Source organism: Lygodium microphyllum, chromosome 9, assembly GCF_053477565.2.
Source record: "Lygodium microphyllum isolate KBCC chromosome 9, Lygodium_microphyllum_v1.1.10, whole genome shotgun sequence".
Taxonomy (NCBI): domain Eukaryota; kingdom Viridiplantae; phylum Streptophyta; class Polypodiopsida; order Schizaeales; family Lygodiaceae; genus Lygodium; species Lygodium microphyllum.
In genome coordinates this window covers 125,616,927-125,635,296 of record NC_141143.1, presented here as the reverse complement: position 1 = coordinate 125,635,296, position 18,370 = coordinate 125,616,927, and the positions used below count along the sequence as shown (strand labels likewise).

The following is an 18,370-nucleotide window of genomic DNA, read 5'->3' as shown; positions in this document are numbered from 1 at the left end:
TGCAATGAAAGTGTATAAGCAAGTGAGCAATACAAGTGTGTGATTCATTCTCGTCTCATTGTCTCATTATCTCTCTCTTTTTCTCACCATCACTTTCACTACACCCCCCAAGGATGAGCCCCTTCAAGCCGAGCCCCCAAGGATGAGCCCCTTCAAGCTAAGCTCCCCAAGGACAAGCCCCTTCAGGTCGAGGACCCCAAGGGCAAGCCCCTTTAGGCCCCAAGCCCCTCCAAGATGAGCCTCTCCAGGAGGAGCCCCTCAAGGACAAGCCCCTCCAAGCTAAGTCCCTTTAAGCCAAGCCCCTCAAGTTGAGCCCCATTGCCCGCAATCCTCATTAACGAGTGCGAGGCCCCAACTTGCAAGAGCCCCCTACTCTCCCTCACCTTCTTGCACCTCTGTCTCCACCTCAACTCCTCGACATCCACTGATTCTGACAATGTCTCATGGATGGGGACACTTTGGAGCAATGGAGTTACATGTCAACCAATGATGTGTGAGTTGTTTTCATTTCGTACTATCAACGGTAAGTGCTTAATTAAATAGCATTGCTTATTTGTGTATACCTAGTTATTTTATCTTTGTTTTGGTGATTTATCTTATCTGATGATTGAATAGGTCTCAGTTGAGTTTGATATTGTATGACATGCATCAAAACATTTGTTATTTTACAAATACTACTGGCAGGGGCTACAGTAGAAGAGCCTGGGGGTGCAAACTTGTGGCTGGTATGTAGGGTGTTTTTGTAAGAGCCCTTTTATATAATGTGGCTATAAAGATTGTGCAGGTTCCATAAGAGGCCCTCGAGATGTCAGTTGTGGATAGAGGACCTGCCTCAACGTGTTTCTCCTTTTGAAGGTTATATACAGTCCTCCAAATGTGAATGATTTTTGTGATGTAAGCTTGTTTTGCCAATTGAAGCTCGAAGTTTATGATTTCTTCTTTGGCTCAGGATATTGATATAGAGAGCTACTTTGAGTTTGACGTCAATAAATTCAAAGTCAACACTACTCAATTTTTTGTATCTACAATCGTCGAGCGTTGTAGGGAGGAGGTGTTCTAGAGAGATGAGTTCCACAGAGAGAGAATGCATAGGAGACATGAGCAGTAATAAGAGTAGATTAGGGCTCTTCAAGAGGCAGAAGATGATATACAAGATCATGAGGCTACTGTGGAAGACGTTCGTTAATGGGATGCATCAAGAGAATTTGTAGCGAGCGGGTCACAAGTGGTGGAGAGGGAACCACAAATATTACAAGCTCTTTGGCATAATATGGAGGAGGCATGTTAAACCTCCAACCTCAACTACAACCTTGCCCCCATCCCAACAACAACCCAAAGAATAACTTTGCTGCTCTCAGGGTCAACGAGCCAGCTCTCGAAGATTTGGCCCCTACCCTTGAGGAGATCCTTGAACCTAGCCTTCAAGGTCTCTGTGCTGTAAATTTTTAATGCTCGTTTACCACTTTGTAAATGGAAATGGAAAAGAAAAAAAGAAAAAACAAGAAAGGTTCTGATACCTGTATTGCTAAACTTGTTGTTTACATTTATTTGATGGTATGGTCTTTCTTAAGTACAAAATCCCTGTGAAACATTTACCTTTCTTTTGTGGAAAATGCTTGTGTCTACAATTGTGAAAAAGCTCATTCATTTTGATTATAGTTGGGTTGATTGACACGGCTATCATGTGCGGTGAACACCACAAAGGTCACCAAGACCCCTCCCTAGGCCAAAGAGCCCCTACTTTGCTTGATGTTAACCCTTGTGTGCACTAAATGCCATGTGGGTCACCACTGAGTGAGAGAGGCACCTTTGTGAGGCAACGGCCCCCATATCACTTAGTCATGACATTCCAAGTGTAGACTACTCAAATTCGATGCCATTCTCAATGACAATTATCTCAAATGTGATTTACTCATGGCCCAAAGTAGACCAGTACACACTAATATGAGAGATTACTACTCAAATGAGGTACAAGAAACTTGCATTTATGAACCTATTTATCATGTACAGAAAGTACCTATATGGCCCAAAGTAGACCAGTACACACTAATATGAGAGATTACTACTCAAATGAGGTACAAGAAACTTGCATTTATGAGCCTATTTATCATGTACAGAAAGTACCTATATGCCATAGAAAGATACTATGGGACTATCAAATTTGGTACTCAAAAGTACCAAGACTACCAATAATGGTACAGTGAGATCGACAGTAACGGTACCAAGGAAGTACCAAAAACTACCAATTTTGGTGCCCTGGAACAGAGAAAACCACCAGTAAAGATAGTCATGGACGAAAGTATGGAATGATTCCAAAATGCAAAGTGTTGAGAGCTAGGGAATGCACTATCCAAATGCTAAATGTGATGCTTAAACTTCAGCCTATTCTACTTTATATAAGCTTTATATCTATACAACCTTTGTTCTATTTCTATATTCTCACTCTCTACCTCTATCTACCTTTGTCATTGTCATTGGAACTCTTTATAGGAGTGAGGATAGCTTCATTTTGTGATTGCTGAGTGTAGATGGATTTCTTAGGTGATGATGACATGTGTCTTTCTTTCATAGTCCAAGCCTTGATTTTAGGTGTACCTCCTTGAATCTTGCAAGTAGGCACCTGCTATCCTACAACTGTGCAGTCCTCATCAGAGGTAGCTCTACCCGACTGTAATGAATTTCCAAGAAAATCCCTCATGTCTTAGTCTAGTGGCATGAGTTTTCCATAAACATGGTACCATCTTCTATACAAAAATGTCATGATGAAGTTTTGAGTGCCAATCATATACAACAAAATCTAATTGCACTTTGTAGGTGATTCCATCTTGTACCTTTGTATCCTAGCCTACATTCGCAATGGGTCCTTTACTAGGGACATGGTTCTTGAGGTTCCGACTTTAGTGCCAGAGAAGAAGTCCACAGAAATGGCTATAGGCATAAAAGTGGATACTTTGCTTTGACTACTTGAAATGTTGGGCTTTAGGCATTTCTACACCTCATGAAACATTTTGCACCTATAACACTTTCTTATTCTAGAGTTTGGTAATGGCCACTCTCTATTCTTAAAATTTGGAAGGGAAAGGCTCGACAAGGCTCTCCATTGCACTTTGGAGAGAGGTGGTATGAAAAAATGGTCATAAAAGAAAATGCCCCTCTCAACTAGTGCCACTTTGGTCCTCCCTTTATTAAGCTCTTCACTAACAACAGAGCCATGGATGACATCCAGAACATCTACCACACATTCTGCTCACTACCACTCCTAGATGCAGATACAAGTCTATTAACATCAAATGGTCTTATCAATTATAAGGTGAATAAGAAACACATATCTTCATTCATTTTAGAAAGTAGATGCAAACAAAATGCACCAATAGCTAGGTCTATAATATTCATGCACTATTGGGAAATGATGTGCTCACACTAGCCTTGGCCTATGTGTGGGGTGCCCTAATCCCTATAAATGATCTTCAATCATCATTAAAATGACTAATATGTGTTTAACGTGTGCTTTGCAATCAGTCAATTGTATTATTCTCACCAACATCATACTGTGTAAGCTACCTCTAATTTGTAGTTGTCTTCTCAATGGTGTAATGTTGTAGGTTCATTCATAAACTTCTTCAAACAACCCTTTTACATTTACCATCACTCTTGCAAGAAATTTTTGCATTGAAAGCTCCAAACAGACCATGTATAATGCATTTAGTAATATTCTCATTTAAAGATGAAAATCTTTGCTTATCATTAGGAAGCTCTGCACATACAAATTTGTCATAATTATGTATTTCCAAGAGCTTAAATCATGATTCTAATATCAGTAGTGCATGTGAATGAGGCAATCCCATCTTTTGAAATTGTATAACATATACATATCCAAAAGCTTTGTCAAATAGTTCCCTCTTGATTATCAAATCCATCATGTCCTTATGTTTCTTATGAAAAACCCATAGTGTCAAATCTAATCTATCATATGTAAATTTTCTAGTCAACAAAGCATCTATAATTTCTTGCCACTTAGGATTACATGTCATGGTGATAAACAAATCAAGATTCCCTTTACTACACACATAGCATCTTTATACAACTAGTATATGAATCTAGGTCCACATGTTAATGAGGATGGCAATGCTATTCTCTTGCCCACATCAACTCCATTAATAGTAATATCATTTCCATGCATCACATCTATCATATCAACTAATCTCCCATACATTTCAATTTTCAAAGTTTCTTGATTATGACAACACCAAGCCAATCTACAATTCTCAATACTACAATATGCATCGCCATATTTATTATTGTAGCAAGTGATCACCATGTAAGAGACATGCATTTTTGACATCGTGAATTTGAAGTCAAAAAGCATAGTATTGCAATTGAGTAATGCAATCTTTATTTGTGAGACTTTAAACATTTAAGTGGGGATCTACATATTTATAAGGAACCTAAATATGCCATCCATCCAAAGAAGCACATACAACAAAGGCATATAGGCCTTATGCAAATTAGATATAGTAATCAAATACCCTTGCGTAGTGCAAACTTGAATATTGCAATATTCAAGAATGTCATCATCACCTTGTCAAGGTATAATTATTGCAACTTTCTTAAATCAAATAACCTTAACAAAAGCAATATTGGAGAAGGTATTGAAAAACACATTATCTAATGTATTTTTCATACTTAAAAAAGCTAAATAAAGTTAGAGACAAAGTACAAATTGTAAATGTGTATATTAATAAAATAAAAAAATATTATAAAATAAGAGAATATATTGTGGCGCAGGTCCACCTGGCAGTACCGACACTATCTTAATGTAGCCTTGTGAGGCAAGAAAGGGTATCTTGATGTAGCCATGTGAGGCAAGAAGTAAGGTTATAAAATGAGGCACATTGGTGTGAAGAAGTGGAGGCATTTAGAAAAGTCTGAGTCTGCGCCAACTGTGTATCCACATTGGTGGAGACGGCGGGCTTTCAAACAACTATTTGTTGCTCTCTGGCATAGCTCTCCCTTGTGCATTAGATTCTTGCTAAGAAGATGAGTCATCCTCTCTCTCCACGACAAACACCTAGCTCTCCTCACTACAAGGATGCCTCTATGCATCCCGAGTTCACTCCCAGCAGCACACAAATGGAGGAAATGCTGTAGGCCATCTTGAACATGATGATTCATGTTAGTCATACCAATCAGTCCTTACTAAATTATATGTCCATTGTTGCACCACATACACAGAGGCCCGATTCCAAGATTAGGCCCAAGCCTTTTTTGGGGTTACTGACTGAAGATGTCCTCACATGGCTAGACCACTTCAACAACGTGGCCAGTTATCATCACTGGTCTAATGATCGCAAAGCTCTAGAAGCACGCACACTCCTAGAAGGCGTTTCTGTGACTTGGTTCCATCCAGCAACTAGAGGACGTGAAAGGTGATTGGGGTATACTCAAATCTTTACTAATTCACAATTTTTCTCACCATAACATTATCCAAAGTGCTTTACAACAACTGCATGCTTTAAAACAACATCAATTAGAACATGTAGCCCAATTTGCTGTAAAAATGAATCCGATGCTTTGTGCCAACCCTACCATGTTAGAAGAAATGAAACTCTTCTTTCTTTGGCCTCGTCTACAACATGACATCTCTCGACGCATTCATGATTAGGGACCTACTTCATTCCATGCAGCTATTCAAATCGCACAACGCATTGAAGGTAGATTGCAACCTGAAATTTCTACCGTGTTAACATCACAACCTTCCACTCAAAGGCATGCAGGAGAATCACATCCAACACCCATGGATATTGATATCCAACATGCTCAACTCAATTCAAGGAGAGCATTGCCTCGTCCAAAGTGTTTTTACTACAACACTTATGGCCACATTAGGTGGCATTGTCGATGGCTCCGAGCAACTCAACAACATCAAAATTTGCAAATTCAACTGGCTGATGCTGCTGCCCTGGTGGAGCTACCACAAAACATTTAAGCAGGAAGGTGGTGGAAGAGCATCCCCCGCATATGCAAGCAATAGCATCTTCTGAACGCATTGTGTGTTCATTGCATGTTCAAATCGAGGACACATCACATGAGGCACTTCTCGATTCTAGGAGTACAATCTCTTCTATTAGTCAAGAACTAGTCCACCAATTAGGTCTTCTTACCAGCACAACTCCTCTAATCACCATGTTGTTTGGTGACAATAATCAAAAGTACAATTCCCACTCACAAGTTCATTGCACATTCAACATAGCTCACAAACAATTCACTCATGCATTCTATGTTTTGCCTCAGCAAACTGTTTCCCCTTACATTAGGTTGTGACTGGTTTATTAAAAACCAAAGCTCAATTGCATTTTGACTCTCAACAGCTGATTTTGCCAAACACAATTCCCATGCCAATGTTTTGCTCACATCAAGGTCGGAATATTGTACATGCACAGTATGTTGTTGTGGATCAATGTACACGTCTTCATGACATCCACACAATGCTACATCGATTTCCCAAACTATTTAAGAACCAGACACATACTTACCAAATCAATTTCCCTATCACGCATCGTATCAATACTGGTGATTCCCCTCCAGTACACATGGCTTCTCGGCCTAGGTCTCCTTTAGAGAAAGAGCGCATCAGTTTGACAATCCATGTTATGCTTAGGAAGGGAGTAATTAAACCCTCATGTAGTGATTGGGTTTCCGAACCCCATTTGGCTCGAAAGGAGGATGGCAATTACATATTTTGTATTGACTTTCGACTGCTTAACAAAGTCACCATCCATGATCTTTCCCCTTACCTAGAATAGATTACCTATTGGATCAATTGGGAAAATCCCAATACTTCACAACCCTTGACCTAGCATTTGGGTATTGGTAGATCCCTCTGCACACATCGGACGCCCACAAAACCGCTTTTCAAACACCTATGGGTCTGTATGAATTTACAAGAATGCCTTTTGGTATGTTTGATGCAAGAAGCTCATTCTAGAGGACAACCGATACTATCTTTGGAGATCTCATTGATCAAGAAGTAGTCCTGGTGTATTTAGATGACATTCTCATACATACAAAGAGTTGGGACCAACACTTAGAGGTATTGCAGGAAGTCTTGAAGAGAATCCAGGACTACAATCTCCTGTTGCAATTCAAGAAGTGTAAGTGGGGCAGACTCCCAGGTTTGAGTGAATCCTTATTACACCGCTGGGTTGGGCCCTACAAAATCCTACACACGCTCCACACTAATACCTATAGATTGCAACGATTGTCTAACAATGCTATCACCACTGCTCACATCACTCGCATGAAGCCTTATCACACCCCTTCCCAGACATGATAACCCCTTCTTTTGTTTTTGGGGGGAGGTGTGGCGCAGGTCCACCTGGCACTATCTTGATGTAGCCTTGTGAGGCAAGAAAGGGTACCTTGATGTAGCCCTGTGAGGCAAGTAGGCTATAAAATAAGGCACACTAGCCCGAAGAAGTGGAGGCATTTAGAACAATCTGAGTCTGCGCCAACTGTGTAATCCACATTGGTGGAGACCACGGGCTTTCAGACAGCTATCTGTTGCTCTCTGGCATAGCTCTCCCTTGTGCATTAGATTCTTGCCAAGAAGATGAGGCATCCTCTCTCTCCACGCCAAATGCCTAGCTCTCCTCACTACGAGGATGCCTCTATGCATCTGAGTTCACTCCCAGCAGCACACAAATGGAGCAAATGCTGCAGGCCATCCTGAACATGATGATTCATGTTAGCGATACCAAATAGTCCTTGATAAATTATATGTCCATTGTTGCACCACATACACAGAGGCCCGATTCCAAGATTAGGCCCAAGCCTTTTTTTGGGTTACCGACTATAGATGTCCTCACATGGCTAGACCACTTCGACAACATGGCCAGTTATCATCACTGGTCTGATGACCGCAAAGCTCCAGAAGCACGCACACTCGTAGAAGGCGTTGCCATGACTTGGTTCATCCAGCAACTGGAGGACATGAAAGATGACTAGGTTATACTCAAATCTTTACTGATTCACAATTTTGCTCACTAGAACATTACCCAAAGTGCTTTACATCAGCTATATGCTTTAAAACAACATCAATTAGAACCTATAGCCCAATTTGCTGTAAAAATGAATCAGATGCTCCTTTGTGCTGACCCTACTATGTCAAAAGAAATGAAACTCTTCTTTCTTTGGCCTCATCTGCGACATAACATCTCTCGACGTGTTCTTATCAGGGACCTACTTCATTCCATCACCTATTCAAATTGCACAACGCATTGAAGGTACATTGCAACCTGACATTTCTACCGTGTCAACATCACAACCTTCTACTCAAAGGCATGCACCAACACCCATGGATATTGATATTCAACATGCTCAAGTCAATTCAAGGTGAGCATTGCCTTATCGTGATGCTCAAGGGCGGCCAAAGTGTTTTTACTGCAACACTTATGGCCACATTAGGTGGCATTGTCGACGGTTCCGAGTGACTTAACAACATCAAAATGCGCAAATTCAACTAGCTGATGCCGCTGCCCTAGCGAAGCTGTCGAAAAACATTTAAGTGAGAAGGTGGTGGAAGAGCATCGCCCGCATATGTAAGCAATAGCATCTTCCAGACACATGGTGTGTTCGTTGCATGTTCAAATCGAGGACACATCACATGAGGCACTTCTCGATTCTAGGAGTACAATCTCTTCTGTTAGTCAGGAACTAGTCCACCAATTAGGTCTTCTCACCAGCACAACTCCTCCAATCACCGTGTTGTTTGGTGACAACAATCAAAAGTACAATTCCCACTCACAAGTTCATTGCACATTCAACATAGCTCACAAACAATTCACTCATGCATTCTATGTTTTGCAGCGATAATTGTTTTCCCTTACATTAGGTTGTGATTGGTTTATTAAAACCAAAGCTCAATTGCATTTTGACTCTCAACACGTGATTTTGCCAAACACAAATCCCATACTAATGTTTTGCTCACATCAAGGTCCGAATTTCGTACATGCACAGTATGTTGTTGTGGATAAATGTACAAGTCTTCATGACATCCACACAATGCTACATTGATTTCCCAAACTATTTAAGAACCAGACACATACTTACCAAATCAATCTCCCTATCACGCATCAAATCAATACTGGTGATTCCCCTCTAATACGCATGGTTTCTCGCCATAGGTCTCCTTTAGAGAAAGAGTGTATCAATTTAATAGTCCAAGATATGCTTAGGAAGGGAGTAATTAAACCCTCATGTAGTGATTGGGTTTCCGAACCCCATTTGGTTCGAAAGGGGGATGGCAATTACATATTTTGTATTGACTTTCGACTGCTTAACAAAGTCACCATCCATGATCTTTACCCCTTACCTAGAATAGATGACCTATTGGATCAAATGGGAAAATCCCAACACTTCACATCCCTTGACCTGGCATCTAGGTATTGACAAATCCCTCTGCACGCATCTAATGCCCACAAAACCGCTTTCTAAACACTTATGGGTCTGTATGAATTTACAAGAATGCATTTTGGTCTGTCTGATGCAAGAAGCTCATTCTTAAGGACAGCCAATACTATCTTTGGAGATCTCAACGATCAAGGAGTAGTCCAAGTGTATTTAGATGACATTCTCATACATACAAAGAGTTGGGACCAACACTTAGAGGTATTGCATGAATTCTTGAAGAGAATTCAAGAATACAATCTCCAGCTGCAATTCAAGAAGTGTAAGTGGGGCAGACTCCCAAGTTTGAGTGAATCCTTGTTACACCGTTGGGTTGGGCCCTACAAAATCCTACACAGGCTTCATACTAATACCTATAGATTGCAACGATTGTCTAACACCACTATCACCACTGCTCACATCACCCGCATGAAGCCTTATCACACCCCTTCCCAAACATGATAACCCCTTCTTTTGTTTTTGGGGGGAGGTGTGGCACAGGTCCACCTGGCAGTACAGGCACTATCTTGATGTAGCCTTGTGAGGCAAGAAAGGGTACCTTGATGTAGCCCTATGAGGCAAGAAGTAAGGCTATAAAATAAGGCACACATGCCTGAAGAAGTGGAGTCATTTAGAACAATCTGAGTCTGTGCCAACTGTGTATTCCACAATATAAAATATAAATAAAAGTGAGAGTGTGTGTGTATATACATATTTATTCATCATAAGCCAAGATTAAGAAACAAGTATGAAAACTATACATTACAAATATAAATATGAGTATGAGAGGGAGAGAGAGAGAGAGAGTATGTGTGTGTGTGTTTGATATTTTTTTTCCTCTCAATATTCCTCTCAAGTTGTGATTTTTCTCACTCAAATTTCACAATTGTGCTTCTCTTTGCTCTGAAACCATTTCTTTCCTTATTTAGCCCTATCATCTCAACCTATTTCTTGGTGAAGTACTCATTGTCAATAACACAATGAACATTAAGATTTACAAACATCAATTTTCAAGTTAGGGGGCACTCCTATCCACATTAAGGGCAACCATCAAAGATATCTGCCATGTCTAAATTTGTGGTGTTGTTCAACCTTATAGTTATACTTACACAATGAATTATACTTGGTTTCTATTTCTCAAGTTTTGTTGTTGCTTGAATTTTAATAATTACACAAATGTCTTTTCATCCATTTTGGCACCTTTTGATTACAAAGGACACATTTAAAAAGTTTAAATATTGTTTACCCCCCTCTTTGTGTATACTCTAGATATGTGCATGTGTATGTGTCTATGTGTATATGTAGGTCATCCACCAATACTACCATGATAACAAAGACATCCATGACAACTTAAACCTAAAGAGATACAGAGGTGCACAACATGCTTGGTTGAGGCAAGAAACCATAAAGGCTTAAACTCTTTGGGCCATTTTATTAAGTGTCATTATGATGCAAACTTGAATGATGACAATCTTGGAAGGAGGTATCTCACACCTTCATTGTGTCTTGAGCTCTCTTCGGATTAATTTTGCACTATCAAAGCAAACCCTCCATCTTGATAACTCAAGGATTGAGAATCTTTTGAATGACAATGGCAAGAAATTTCTTTATGGCCATACAAACCTTAAAGGATACACTTCTAATGCTTGAATCTTCACAACCTATTATCACATTGCAAATCTTGTCTCTTGGATGTCTTATAGCATAGGAGGATATCCAATCAATAGGAACATTAACAACAAGCCTATTGTATCTCTATCAACATCATTTAAGAAAAAACAATTAATCATGGAAAGAGAAAACATTCACCAAAAAAATTAAAAAAACCGCTCTTGATGAAACTCTTGAAGCCCTCTGCCAAAAACACGAAGAAAGCGCAAATGGAAGGTTCCGTGTCGTGGTGGTGGGCTTGGAAAACCGCCTGTACAAAACCGCCCTGCAGTCGACGTGCAGTCCTTAAACCTTTGTTGCTCGATGAAGCAACAGAAAGGCATCTTCGATGCTTGCAGGATCGGTCTCTGCAGGAGCATTCATATTTTGTTAGCTGCCTTCGAGGGCAGAACTTGCTTTGGCGCAAATCAGCAGCCCTGTATATTCCCATCTTTATAGCGCAGAATCGACAATGGCTTCCATCTCGCACTCCCGCTGCAGCACCGGCATCGCTGTCCGCAGAGCCGTGCTGCTTCTGCACAATTATAACTTCTGTAGCACCTGCAAGATTAAGACGGCCGCCATTGGAGCCCCGCTGCCTGCACGCTTTCCATCCTTAATTCGACGAGAGAGATTTCAGAAATTAAGCACAGTAAGGAGATCCATTCATTATTCTTGTCTAACAAATTAAGCACTTAGCAATGCTATCTTGCTTGGAACATACCATGAGATCGCCGCACCTTATAATTGATTACATCTAATGCATGTGGCATCTTGAATGCTTGTTTACTTCATAATCACAACAATATGATTTGTGAATTTATCATTAATGACGGTATTAGCTTGGTTTTTGTCTCACTACCATCATATATAGATCCCCTGCTTGAAAAATTAGACCTGATATAGTCAGAATGTAACGTTTTACAGTTAATATCTTCTGTAATAGAAAAAGTCCTGAAATATGTAACGATGTTGGCTCAGAGTGGTCATAATAGCCAAGTATTGAGGGCACAGCCTGCAAACCTGAATGTCACCTGTTGGTCCCTCTCGGAGGAAGATTGGTTGCACAGTGAAAGGTCTCTGAAAAACAAGACACAAATGATCCCAATTTCAATACAGCCTCAAAGAGAAGTTCCTTATAATGCATCAAACCCATCGTATGATGCTTCAGCTGTTGAAGCTCTCAAGGTGAACCAGTTGAAGAAAGTTCTTGACCTTGGTGGTGTGGATTACCGTGACTGTCTTGAGAAAAAGGAGCTCGTAGGCCGTCTTGTAGAGACACAAGCATATATTCCTCAGGCTGCTCAACGTCTTTTGCAGCATTACTTAGAGGGGCATGATGATCCTTACAATCCTCCGGACCTTCATTCTATGGGTAGCACAAAGTCTGCTTTGGGAACAGAAGAAGGTGAGATGTTGTATCATTGCAAACCTTTGGTAGTTACAATGTGATGTGGCATAAGCAGTTGGTACTTTGAATGTGAACCAGCCTTTTCCTGCAGGAAATACTAATGTAATCTGCATGGTGAGAGGAAGCAAGTGTACTTATTAGCATCACAATACATGAGTGCTGTTTGTGCAACATGCAGACTGGTGGCTAGAGGCAGAGCGCAATACCATCAAAGTGTTTCAAGAGGCTAGTGCTTCGGTGGTGAACATCACAACCTCAAATGAAATTTCTCTCAACACTTTGGAGATTCCAAGTGGCACAGGCAGTGGGTTTGTTTGGGATATGGATGGGCATATTGTGACCAACTACCATGTCATCATGAATGGGAACCGAGCACGTGTGACCTTGGCTGACACAACCACTTGGGATGCATCTGTAGTTGGTGTTGCAAAGAACAAAGATCTTGCAGTAGTCAAGATAGCTGCACCCCATTCTAAATTGAAGCCAATCACAGTGGGCACATCACAGGTCTCTCTCTCTCTCTTTCAATCCCCTCATCTTTTTCCCTATTGCATTGCAGTGTCATTGAAGACATACCTGGCCGCACAATCTCTCCTATACTGATATGCTTGGTCTGGTGGAGGGTACCTTGACAGTGCCTATTTAGAAAAACATAGTTGCAGCCTTTCCTAGGAAGTAGGCTCAAGTGTGGTCCTTAAAAACGAGTTTGGAACACTAGGAAGCTCAATCACATTGCTTTTTTCGGTGGCAGGCCTTGCAAGTTGGTCAACATGTCCTGGCAATTGGAAATCCCTTCGGTTTGGACCGCACTCTTACCAGTGGGATTATCTCAGGTGTTGGAAGAGATATTAAGGGTGTCAGTGGTAGAATGATACGAGGCGTCATTCAAACAGATGCATCCATCAATCCTGGGAACTCGGGAGGCCCACTTCTAGACAGCCAAGGTCGCCTGATTGGTGTCAATACAGCAATATACTCTCCGTCTGGTGCAAGCGCAGGTGTAGGCTTTGCTATGCCTGTGGATACCGTTAGGAGGGTTGTCAATGAGATCATACGGGATGGAAAAGCCATGCGGGCTGGCCTAGGCATCATCTGTGCCAGTGACAGTCAAGCAAAACAGGTTGGTGTGGTTGGTGTGCTCATTCTTGATGTTAGTCCCAATGGTGGGGCTGCAAGGGCTGGTCTGCGTGGCACATCAAGGGATGCATATGGGCGGATAGTGTTGGGAGATGTGATAGTAGCCATCAATGGCCAGGTTTGTTCAACTCTAGCAGCATCTTTTGAATTGTTTGAATTGGCTTCATCCCAATCTCTTCACCCCCAAAGGGCCAGGCAGCACAGAGCTGCTCACCTGGGGGTTCCGAACCAGTGACCTTTCACTCCTCATGCACCCATTCTACCAACTGAGCTGCCACTTGTTGGTACCTGGGATCCTTTTAATGGCATTTCCTTTCTAACATGCTAGCTGTTTTATTTTGGTTGTTACAGACTTTGAGTGCTGTAGAAGACCTCCTTGCCACATTTGATAACCGTCAAGTGGGGGAGAGAGTGAGGGTAAGCAGCTGCTAACCTTAGCAATTGATCTACCTTTTGTTAGTGAGCCAGTTTCCACTTCATTTAATTTATGTTCTGCACCTACTTTTTTGCAGGTAACAGTCAAAAGGGGCAACTCAGTCTGTGACCATTACATCACATTGGAGGAGATCAGTGAATGATAAGATCTATAGTCCTGGTTTCAATTGTTTGGCACACCGAACCGAACATGAACTTAAGCATTCACTGAAGCTCAAGTGTGGTTATTGTGACATCGACGCAATTTATTCATCTGTGGAGAACTGAAATCGGTGATTTAATCTACTGCATGCATTTGTGCTACATGAGATGCATCAACAATCACAAAGCATGCATCAGCATCTTGTATCTTGTAAAACCTCACAGGTCTGAGTACATGTCTGCTGTAACTATATACTGTACCACATTCTATGTAATGATAATTTCCTTTTGAGGAGGAAAGAAGGCCAAATAAATCTCTCTCTCTGTGCGTGTCATCCTTACGCAGGGGCCATGCTAATCTTCTCTGTATCGTTCCAATTTTATCAGATGTCTCCGAAGAGACTAAATCTCTCTCTCTCTCTCTCTCTCTCTCTCTCTCTCTCTCTCTCTCTCTCGCTAGCTAGCTAATGACTTGGTTGTGGAAACTGAGATATGTAACTAGAGTTGTATATCAACAACTGAGTTCTGTATCATCACAGAACATCAGCATGTCTCATTTTCTTGTGAATTCCTGAATCCACGGCAGTAGTGCAAGAAGTTGGGTGAACAGATTGCCTTACTGTGGCAGGAGCCACGTGCAGAAGCTCAATGAGGTTTACACACAGTCCATCGTGTCTCCAAGCCTAGCCAGGATCAAAACAGTAGCCAGAAGTGCCTCTAGAATACTAAGGGAAACAATACTTAACCTACCCCCGAAGGCTTTATGGCAGATTTGCAGGAACGTCAAACCCTTTTCAACCTTTATGTTGTTTACAGCTTTTCAGATAACAAGTGCATGTAGCAGAAAATGGTGTGGCTAGTTATATTACCCAAAAGAAGACTAAAATGAATTACAAGTGGTCAACAGTGTAGCTGGAAAAGGACCTCTAGGGGTGGTCTGGGGGAAATAGGGGGGAAGAAGCCACGATGGGGGTTCATTGGGGTTTATCATCTCGTAGTGTGAAATATGGGCTTTGGTAACCTTGCCAATGCTGAGAGTCCCCTTGATGTTGGGAGTCCTTGAAGTTGCTTCCAACGGCCTCAAAGGGAAGTGGGGTAATGGACGTCCATATATCAGTGCCAGAGTGGCATATATGAAAAGGGTCTCTCTGCAGAATGTGAGTTGGCAGCAGTGGGCCTTCCAAATATTCCACCCTGTGAGGCTACCACCAAGGGCGGGTACACACAACCCCGGACGGCTGGGGTAGCATGCAATCCATCCTTTCGTACCTTTACATACTAAACTGCAGGCAGATTTTCAAAAAATGATGGATGGCCTAGTGGTAATAATACCTTAAACCATCACCCATTGGTGGTGCTTCAATTGCTGTCAGGCATAGCATGCTTTTTTAATGAATTGAATTTGTCACCTAGTGTGTTGGGCATAGACAAGATTTAGGACATAGCATGCTTTTTTAATGAATAGAATTTGTCACCTAGTGTGTTGGGCATAGACAAGATTTAGGACGGGGAAGATCCCCCGCCCAAAAGTGTGCGACGTCCCTGAATTTCATGGCCTGTTATAATTGGACACGTCATTGGCTGGTGCTCTGTTTTTTCGGAAATGGCCGTCCACATTGCGATGTGTAACCGGCCTAAGCTCCCACACCTCCAATTGCAACATTGAGGGCTCTAGTATGTGGGGGCCCCACACAATGCCTTCAAGGCTCAAGTCCACAACTGCACACGAACCAACCACAATGATGAATATCAAGTCATGCATCTCCAACTCTTATGGACTGCTAGCATAAAGCTCCCTATGTCATACACCTGAGGCTAGGCTTTACTCAACAGAGGTTCTTGCAGGTCCCTCTCACCCCCAGTTGCACTGCCTCATATGACCCCAAACGGTGCTTTGGGATCTCCGTGCGTTGCAGTGGGCAACACTGGCAGACCCCCTTCAACTGCATCTGAACCAACCACCCACCTACTACTAAACCTTCATGAAGTAGCTTAAAGTTTGAGGAACAAAAGTATGTGAAGAGGATTTCATCAGGCTGCTCGCGATTGCACTTGGAGGGCAGGGGCTGAGAGTCTCGCATCCGGAATAGAGTACTTCCTTCTGTACAGCAGCACATATTTGCCCTTTCACAAGTCTATATCAACAATGTTGTTGTTGATTACTCGTGTAAGGTAGCTAAGTGTGTATCCTCCCTTAGATAACACCTGCAATATTATCATCAATGAGAAACGTCTTGCAGAATGGAAGATACCTGGAAAACATTGCACTCATCCTCCTCAACCTCCACTGCTGCTGTCATTGCCAACAAGTCTTTGCCTGACATGGTTTCTTCGTCGGAGCACTAAGCACCATCCTGATCCTTGGCTGGCTACTTGACTGCCAGGTTTCTCCTCTTTATTTATATCCTAAAAGAGTGTTACAAAGCGGGAAGAAGATGGCATCCATATCTATGTGCACGAGCTTTCACGGGAACATATAAACAAACACCTCCCCGTCAAGGTCTTGCGAAGACGTGGAATCCTGCTGTTAGGTCCCGCATCTCGCATGCGCACTCCGAATGTCACCAAGCCCAGCTGATATAGTCATTGAAGCTTGTTCTAAAAAACTGCCTCTCTCCTCATCAGTAAGGATTGCCATGTAGTATTTAAATTATAAAGGAGTCTTTAAATTATAAAGGACACTCCTGACCTTTCAGAAAAATCGGATATTTAAAGTGCGCAGCCAGGGAATCGAACCCCGGTCAGTACCGTGGGAGGGTACTATGATACCACTACACCAGCTGCGCTTGGTGGCTACAATTCAACTATTTGAATACTTGATAGACTTCCTGATGAGTAAACTAAATGAAAAGAAGCACTCCTAACACATTCGAGCCACAAGGATAGATGTTAGTTTGATTTCATACCTTGTTTGTTGCTTTGAGATATTAATCTCCATGGCCTTTTGAAGATATGATTAAGGGCAATGTTAAAGCTTGGACCTTGGTAACTATGGAACACCCCCAACATGTTTCTCTTATTTTGCTTGAACATTGTAGTTTTAGAAGAAGTCATATCACCTTCTAAACTCAACCATTTAGAAAGAGGGGGTAGTTGTGTGACAAGTGCCAAAAGATCAAATATGTCCATATTCTTACTTATATGTTGACCAATGGTTGTATTTAAAAGTGTCCCTCATAATGTGACAAAAGAGGCAATACCCTTCAAATACATGGTAGAAAATTTAGAAAAATACTTATATGCATTTCCAATGCTTTTGAAAATAAAAGGGAAGCTCCTCTCTAGCCTTCCAAATGAAATAGTAAAAAGAATTTTCAAGTTCTTAATAAGGATGTTATAAGTTCTCGTTAATCAAATAAGCATCTTGTCGTAGTTGCATTATAGATTTCCACACGTGGATTTGTGTGATCATTTTGACATTGCATAGACAGCTTAATTGTCTAGAAATTGGCAGACATGCTTACATGTGTGTGTGTGTGTGTGTGTGTGTGTGTGTGTGTGTGCGCGTGCTATCCTTTTCATTCTATCCGAGTAATACAAATTTGGGAACCGGAATAGCAAGTATTGGTTCTACTAAGTTATGTAACTATTCGTTTTGTAGTCCCCATGATTAATGACATTTTTTGGTTTCATCTCCACAAAAAGCTGCGCGCGCACACACACACACACACACACACACACACACACACGTGTAAGCATGTCTGCCAATTTCTAGACAATTAAGCGGTCTATGCAATGTCAAAATGATACAACCAAAATATATAAATGATTCCTCAGTGCCTCATTTCATTAATATTAGGGACATTACAATTCTAGAATTTTAGAGATGCATTGTCATAAAGGATCAAACCAAAAGGAAAATATCACCACAACATAGTAAGTATGACTCCTCATTTCCCCCATTTGATTAATGTGAGTGTCACACACACACACACACACACAAGCATGTTAGGGTAAAGGCCAATGGCCTATAGCCAAATAGACACCCCTTGTATATGTACATAGTGTTTAGTCATAAGTGAAGATAATAAAGAATAAGAACATTGTCCATCATACCCACAAAACTCTCTTGTGTGCTTCTCTCTTTCAACCCTCTTGCACTCCATATCTTTTACATCAATTTCACTGTTGCTTCCATCTCAACTGGCGTTA

At 41.4% G+C, this 18,370-nt stretch overlaps 1 protein-coding gene, 2 non-coding genes and 2 pseudogenes across 3 annotated transcripts; 3 read left to right on the top strand and 2 right to left on the bottom strand.

Moving 5' to 3' along the window:
- The first annotated feature begins 5,037 nt into the window (after window positions 1–5,037).
- LOC148031552 (uncharacterized) lies at window positions 5,038–5,986 on the top strand (annotated as a pseudogene).
- A 1,647-nt stretch (window positions 5,987–7,633) lies between these two features.
- LOC148031551 (uncharacterized) lies at window positions 7,634–8,563 on the top strand (annotated as a pseudogene).
- Window positions 8,564–11,314: 2,751 nt separating this feature from the next.
- Window positions 11,315–14,523, top strand: LOC148031550 (protease Do-like 1, chloroplastic). The gene is made up of 6 exons (XM_087685092.1): window positions 11,315–11,746; window positions 12,076–12,502; window positions 12,684–13,012; window positions 13,257–13,760; window positions 13,994–14,059; window positions 14,155–14,523. The coding sequence occupies exons 1-6, from the start codon at window positions 11,567–11,569 to the stop codon at window positions 14,218–14,220; spliced, it is 1,572 nt and encodes a 523-aa protein (XP_087541218.1). The 5' UTR covers window positions 11,315–11,566; the 3' UTR covers window positions 14,221–14,523.
- LOC148031549 (U6 spliceosomal RNA) lies at window positions 14,519–14,621 on the bottom strand. Its single transcript, XR_015692045.1, has one exon. It is a non-coding gene; the product is annotated as a U6 spliceosomal RNA (small nuclear RNA).
- A 2,312-nt stretch (window positions 14,622–16,933) lies between these two features.
- Window positions 16,934–17,004, bottom strand: TRNAG-CCC (transfer RNA glycine (anticodon CCC)). Its single transcript has one exon. It is a non-coding gene; the product is annotated as a tRNA-Gly (tRNA).
- Window positions 17,005–18,370: the final 1,366 nt, after the last annotated feature.

What these genes read in the sequence shown, in the direction of transcription:
- LOC148031550 (XM_087685092.1), top strand. Translation starts at nt 11,567, where the DNA reads ATGGCTTCCATCTCGCACTCCCGCTGCAGCACCGGCATCGCTGTCCGC. An exon ending in GATTTCAGAAATTAAGCACA is followed by an intron (nt 11,747 to 12,075) that starts GTAAGGAGATCC and finishes ATGTTGGCTCAG; the next exon opens with AGTGGTCATAATAGCCAAGT. An exon ending in TCACAGTGGGCACATCACAG is followed by an intron (nt 13,013 to 13,256) that starts GTCTCTCTCTCT and finishes TTTCGGTGGCAG; the next exon opens with GCCTTGCAAGTTGGTCAACA.